This window comes from Triticum dicoccoides, chromosome 2B, assembly GCF_002162155.2.
Source record: "Triticum dicoccoides isolate Atlit2015 ecotype Zavitan chromosome 2B, WEW_v2.0, whole genome shotgun sequence".
In the NCBI taxonomy this organism is placed as follows: Eukaryota; Viridiplantae; Streptophyta; class Magnoliopsida; order Poales; family Poaceae; genus Triticum; species Triticum dicoccoides.
Window position 1 is genome coordinate 709,756,952 of NC_041383.1, and position 6,483 is coordinate 709,763,434.

Genomic DNA, 6,483 nt, shown 5'->3' on the forward strand with positions numbered 1-6,483 from the left:
GCCAGGTTGGCCGGTGGTACCCATGTTATATGGGTTGGATTGTATCGGTTTTAGCCCGGTTTTCCGTCAATTAACCGGGCAACTCTCACTCCTTCTTAATCAATGAAAATGGCAAATATTTTGCCTCGTTTCAAAAAAAAAAACACTTGCTAAAATTTGCAGCAGCAACATGCGGGCAAGAAACTAGTTTATAATCATTTTTTATAACAGCGAATGTCATAAAAACTTAAGCTCATCACATTATTTTATTGATGATTCGATCAGTAATCTGCTCGATCTGAAACAAGGACAACAGATGGAGGTGGAACACATGCAGAAAACAACAATGAACAGACGCAGAGAGCAGCAACAGTAGACACCGAGTCGGCTAGCTAAGCCTGGTGTGATGATGATGCTCGTAGATAACTTAATGAAGGCTGCAAACACACAGACACAAAAGCTCAACGATTAGTCTTACTATTTATACTTACAAATTAAGATTAAATGGCTAACGAGTACTTAGAATATAATCTTTCAAGTTAGGAGTGGAGGATGTACTTGTTGCAGTTGACGTTGTTGTTGATGGGGAAAGAGACGGAGACGCCGCACTTGCCGGGGATGTTGGCGGCGTTACCCATGCTGATGCCATTGAACGACCCCGCCAGGTTCTTGAGGCAGCGGCACGCCGCCTGCCGGTCTGCCGAGGTGGACGCCTTACCGTTCAGGGTCCTCACCCCGCTGCAGCACCCCGCCGAGGGTGACGATGCTTGCCCCGTCGCGTAGGACATGCACGGCGCGATGGCGGACGTCACGTCGCTGCAGGTCACCGCCCCAGACGCCATTTCCGCCACCGCCAGTGCGGCGAGCACGCTGAACACGGCGAGCAGTGCCACGCGAGCCATCGAGGATCTAGTGCTTCAGCTTCCTTGCTGGAAATGGAGCTGGGAAGGAGCAGAGAGCTTGATTGGCTTGTGTGGTGGTGGTGGAGATGGAATGGAACTCCGTGGAGCGGGGTATAAATAGCCGGCTGGTGAGAGCTGGCAAGAAGAAGAAGAAAAAGATAAGGTGTTCCTGCAGCATTGCACTGCTGGGTGGCGGACGGTGGTGCGTGCATGTGCAGTACTACGTAGCTAGCGGGGCATGCATGCATGCATGTGCATGAGGGTGGTTGGGCGCTGGGGACCGTACGATGAATCGACCGGTCGCGTCCACTGCACGCATGTGACACTTTTTATTTACACACAATACGTTATATAAAATCTCCCTAATTTAGAATTTGGGTCAGTCGATTTTCATGTGAAGAAAGAAGAAGCCCGAGGAAAGGAAGCCGTCTAGGTCTATCTTAAAGTAGCACGCGACCCTGGTGTCTACCTTAGGGTGGCAGGCGACTTCATTTTTTATCTTAGGGGTGTGAGGTGATTAAATTCATCAGAAAAAACTGATCATTACCGGGGTTAAAGGGATGGCAGGTGGCGGTTGAGCGAGGCTGGGGCGCGAGGCGGTCGTGGGAGCGCCGACGTTTACAGGCCGTGGAGGCAGTCGATTAGGCCTAGACTGGATCAGCGGGCCGGGGTGAGAGAAGAATAAGAAAAACTGTATCGTTTGGAGGTTGAAGATCCGCAGTGCCCATTAAAACTTGATCCAACGGTTGAGATAAGTGGAGGGAGAATCGACTGGCGCCAAATCATTTCTTTATTTTATCCTAAATAATAAGTGCCACACGTGTGTCACGAAGTAAGAAAAGAAACAAATGTATGTATTAAGAAATAGTAAGATCACAGTGATTGCCATGGCAACTGAACATAAGTTTCTTTTCTCCGTAGTTTTCCTTTGTTTTAAGCGAGATGCCATCAATTTTCGTTTTCCTATCCACTATTGGGAGCTTAATCATATATTGTTTTGGAAGGAGTGAACACCAATCTTCATTTAGTCTCGTTAAGATATATGCAGTGCTAGTTGTGTTGTCTCTGCCGGTGCTGACGGGGAAGGAGACGGACACGCCGCACATGCCGGGGATGGTGGCGGCGTTGCCATGCTGATGCCCTTGGACGACGCCGCCAGGTTCTTCAGGCAATGGCACCCCGCCTGCAGGTCGGGCGCCGTGGACGCCTTGCTATTCAGGATCCTCACCCCGCTGCAACACCCAGCCGATGGTGCCGACGCCTTCCCCGTCGCGTAGGACATGCACGGTGCGATCGCGGACGTCACGTCGCCGCAGGTCACCACCGGTCTGGCGTAGGTGTTCTTGCAGCATTGCATTGCAGGGTGGCGGACGGTGGTGAGTGCATGCACGTGTCCATGCACGTACGTCGTACGTAGCTAGTGGGGCATGCATATGATGCAAAAGCTTCTGCATGCAAATAATTTCGATGTGATTTTCTTCGTGTGAACGTATGCAGCCTGTATGCGAGCTAGCAGTGTAGCTAGTGTGCGGATATGGAAGAAGGACCAGTAGTAAGTAGGTGGACCGTTGTTATCAAACACAAAAAGGGAACGGACATTAACATGATATGGAGTATCCATCTACCATGCCATGCATTGAGAAAAGCAAAGCTAGGATCTATGACTAGTGAAGTGCGTATTAATTTCCACCGGCAAATGTACTGATCAGGCGGTGCAGAGTGATCAATGCCAGCAACATGCGGTGCTTTATTTCTTAACTCCAACTAGCAAGTGGAGTGTATATCAAGCATATACTTCTACGTAGAATATCATAAGAAAACCAACATTTAAAGAAAACTTCATGCAAACCATCATTAAAAGTTTTGAAAAAGTATGGAAAAAAATATGGGATGTTAAGAGGGTGATATTCTATTGCTATGCAAAATTCCAAGTTGCAAAACATTGCGGGACGCGAGCTATGGAAAAACAAATTTCACAGTGAATAGTTATGTTATGTGCTACACTATTCAATGTTGATTTTGTTATTTTTATGGGTAACATCCAATAATATGTTTGAACTTGGAATTCCACATCTCAATAGGACGTCACCCTCTTACATTCCATATTTGTTTTGAGATTTTCCCAAAACTTCAAACCATCATTTTTGTGTGGTTTTCATTGGTTTCCATCAAATTTAGTTTTCATGGGAGAATATCACATGAAAACCAACATTCAAAGAAAACTTCATAGAAACGACCTTTGAAAGTTCCGAAAAAATCTGAAAAAATGGGATGTTAAGATGGTGATGTTCTATTGCTATGCGAAATTCCAAGTTGAAAAACATTTGTAGTTAAGTCATGATTTTCTCTTAATTATATAAAAATAGGATCTATTATTTATATTTCCTTTTAATTGTAGCAAAAGTAGGATCTATGATTTATCTTTTCTTTTAATTATAGCAATATTCCCTACCTATCAAACAAGTGGTGTATTCGATATGTCTTAAGTTACACTTTTAAAACTTTGAATAAAATATTGTTTCAAATGTTTTGATTGAGAACAAGTAAATAATATTACATTTAAATTTGTCTCGAAATGCATATTCATAAGATAATTTGAGTGAATTCCATTTTTCACCCGTTACTTTGGCATTTTTTACACTAATTAGCCATTCACACTTTTCATCCGAACTAGATGATCCATTAAGTCCTTGGTACAAAAACCAAATGCAACCAAGAAGTTAGGTGAACTATTAGATTATTTTTTTGCTGAAATACATGCAAAATACGATGATCTGTTGCGTCCTTGGCGCACAAATCAAATGCAATTGAAAAGTTAGGTGAACTATTTTTTATTATTTTTGGCTGCCCATAAGAAGGTTTGAATTGAATGTTAACCATCCTGCGCAGGTTTTCAAGAAGATGCGCCGAGTACACTCAACCGGGTTCGATAGATAGTCAAGTTTGACATACTGGCCGGTACCGAGTCTGTTGCCCTCTCCAACTTAAAGCCGCCCTCGGCCTTGAGGACGAATAACGACCCAGTCGGCCGTTCCCAGGGAGTCAGCGCTGAGAGGGCGCAACGCAGCATGGGGTTCCCCGCGAATGTTGTGGAAAATTAGTTCAAATGTGATTAAGTTTGCAAAATGAAGTGATAAATAGTGAAGGTTTTGTTTTACGGAACTAAGTTCATGGGATGTGTTAGATGTCAACCCCCCAATGCCTAAGATTTTTTGGGAATTAAGTTTGGGATCTGTTAGATGCCAATCTCCCAATGCCTATGAATTTTTAAGAATTATGTTTGGGATGGGCTTTTGGCCACTAAGTTTGAGGATGAATCACTGTTGCCAGATGCCCAACATTCGTTCCCGGTGGGGGTGCTGCGATGGCACCCCATAGGTCGTCGTTCTTTGTAGAACCTCATAGAGCATCATCTTCTGCTTTGCGCCTTTGGTGCACTTGATGTTGATAATTTTAAAACTACAGTTGACAAAATTGAATAGCAAAAGCATATAAATTATTAAGACTTATGGTAGACCTGCACATGGGAGATAGAACAAATGCAGCAAGACAATGGAATAAAACTCACGGTGTTGCGTTGGTTGCACCACTGGACACAATTCACGCCTAGATTTATCGTTTCATTCTATTAAGATAGAATTTGGATTTGGAATTTTTAGAGATTGTAGATATGTGGGCACTCACAATTTTTCAGATTTTTTTAAACTTCCTAATTTAAATTTTATGCAGTGGGATCATGGTATCACCAATAGTGTGGTATCATATCATACTTTCCCCAGAGGGCAGGACGATAGACCACATACTCCCTCCGTCTCGTTTTATAGGGAGTGCATGTAGTTCTAGGTCATCGATTTGACTAACTAAATATGAGTTATATGTCACCAAAAGTACATCATTGGATTCTTAAGCGGATGTAGTTTTCAAAAATATATTTTTCATCAAATATAATACAGCTTTAGTTAGCTAAATTGTCAACCTAGAACGATGCGCATGCCTTATAAACCGACGCGGAGGACGTACATTGTCCTCTGCACAATTTTCACCCCACAACAAACATATTTATGAGAAGTAGTAAGATCCCGATGGTTAACATCACAACCCAGAACAAGTCTCTTTTCTCCATTGTTTCCCTTTGTTTTAAGTGAGATGTCATCAATTTTCCTTTCCATATCCACTCTTGGGAGCCTAACCATAGATTTTTTTTTGGAGGGGATGAACATCACATCTTTATTTGGTCTCGTATAAGAATCATATGTAAGTTAGTTATGTTGTCTTTGCCAGCGGTTAGAAAATCATCACTTGATTTATCAAGTTGACACGTTTTCCCCCCTTGCATTTAGTTACAAAATTACAAATGTGCCGTGTTGGTATCAAAGACGTTAATAACACTTGCTAAGATTTCCAGCAGCAACATGCGGGCAAGAAACTAGTTTATAAACAGCGAATGTTAAAAACTTCCGCTCAACACATTATTTTATTGATGATTCGATCAGTAATCTGCTCGATCTGTAACAAGGACAACAGATGGAGGTGGAACACATGCAGAAAACAACAACGAACACACGCAGAGAGCAGCAACAGTAGACACCGAGTGGGCTAGCTAGCCTGGTGTGATGATGATGCTCGTAGATAACTTAATGAAGGCTGCAAACACACGGACACAAAAGCTCAACGATTAGTCTTACTATTTATACTTACAAATTAAGATTAAATGGCTAACGAGTACTTAGAATATAATCTTTCAAGTTAGGAGTGGAGGATGTACTTGTTGCAGTTGACGCTGTTGTTGATGGGGAAAGAGACGGAGACGCCGCACTTGCCGGGGATGTTGGCGGCGTTACCCATGCTGATGCCATTGAACGACCCCGCCAGGTTCTTGAGGCAGCGGCACGCCGCCTGCCGGTCGGCCGAGGTGGACGCCTTGCCGTTCAGGGTCCTCACCCCGCTGCAGCACCCCGCCGAGGGTGACGACGCTTGCCCCGTTGCGTAGGACATGCACGGCGCGATGGCGGACGTCACGTCGCTGCAGGTCACCGCCCCAGACGCCATCTCCGCCACTGCCAGTGCGGCGAGCACGGTGAACACGGCGAGCAGTGCCACGCGAGCCATCGAGGATCTAGTGCTTCGGCTTGCTTGCTGGAAATGTAGCTGGGAAGGAGCAGAGAGCTTGATTGGCTTGTGTGGTGGTGGTGGAGATGGAATGGAACTCCGTGGAGCGGGCTATAAATAGCCGGCTGGCAAGAAGAAGAAGAAAAAGACAAGGTGTTCCTGTAGCATTGCACTGCTGGGTGGCGGACGGTGGTGCGCGCATGCGCAGTAATACGTAGCTAGTGGGACGTGCATGCATGCATGTGCATGAGGGTGGTTGGGCGCTGGGGACCGTACGATGAATCGACCGGTCGCGTCCACTTCACGCATGTGACACTTTTTATTTACACACAATACGTATATATGAAAATCGCCATAATTTAGAATTTGGGTCAGTCGATTTCCGCGTGAAGAAAGGAAAAGCCCGAGGAAAGGAAGGACCTCGTCGGAGGAAAGGAAGCCCATTAGGTCTATCTTAAAGTAGCAGGCGACCCTGGTGTCTACCTTAGGATGC

General features: G+C 44.8%; 2 protein-coding genes across 2 annotated transcripts; both read right to left on the reverse strand.

Moving 5' to 3' along the window:
- Nucleotides 1-214: 214 nt before the first annotated feature.
- Nucleotides 215-980, reverse strand: LOC119368437 (non-specific lipid-transfer protein 3-like). The gene is made up of 2 exons (XM_037633700.1): nucleotides 538-980; nucleotides 215-416 (listed from the first exon to the last, which is right to left on the reverse strand). Exons 1-2 carry the CDS (start codon nucleotides 879-881, stop codon nucleotides 407-409), a joined length of 354 nt encoding a protein of 117 aa, XP_037489597.1. The 5' UTR covers nucleotides 882-980; the 3' UTR covers nucleotides 215-406.
- A 4,335-nt stretch (nucleotides 981-5,315) lies between these two features.
- On the reverse strand, nucleotides 5,316-6,064 carry LOC119368438 (non-specific lipid-transfer protein 3-like). The gene is made up of 2 exons (XM_037633701.1): nucleotides 5,647-6,064; nucleotides 5,316-5,525 (listed from the first exon to the last, which is right to left on the reverse strand). Exons 1-2 carry the CDS (start codon nucleotides 5,988-5,990, stop codon nucleotides 5,516-5,518), a joined length of 354 nt encoding a protein of 117 aa, XP_037489598.1. The 5' UTR covers nucleotides 5,991-6,064; the 3' UTR covers nucleotides 5,316-5,515.
- Between the last annotated feature and the right edge of the window lie 419 nt (nucleotides 6,065-6,483).

Bases quoted from the DNA above. Each gene is read 5' to 3' on its own strand.
- LOC119368438 (XM_037633701.1), bottom strand. From the start codon at position 5,990: ATGGCTCGCGTGGCACTGCTCGCCGTGTTCACCGTGCTCGCCGCACTG.
- LOC119368437 (XM_037633700.1), bottom strand. From the start codon at position 881: ATGGCTCGCGTGGCACTGCTCGCCGTGTTCAGCGTGCTCGCCGCACTG.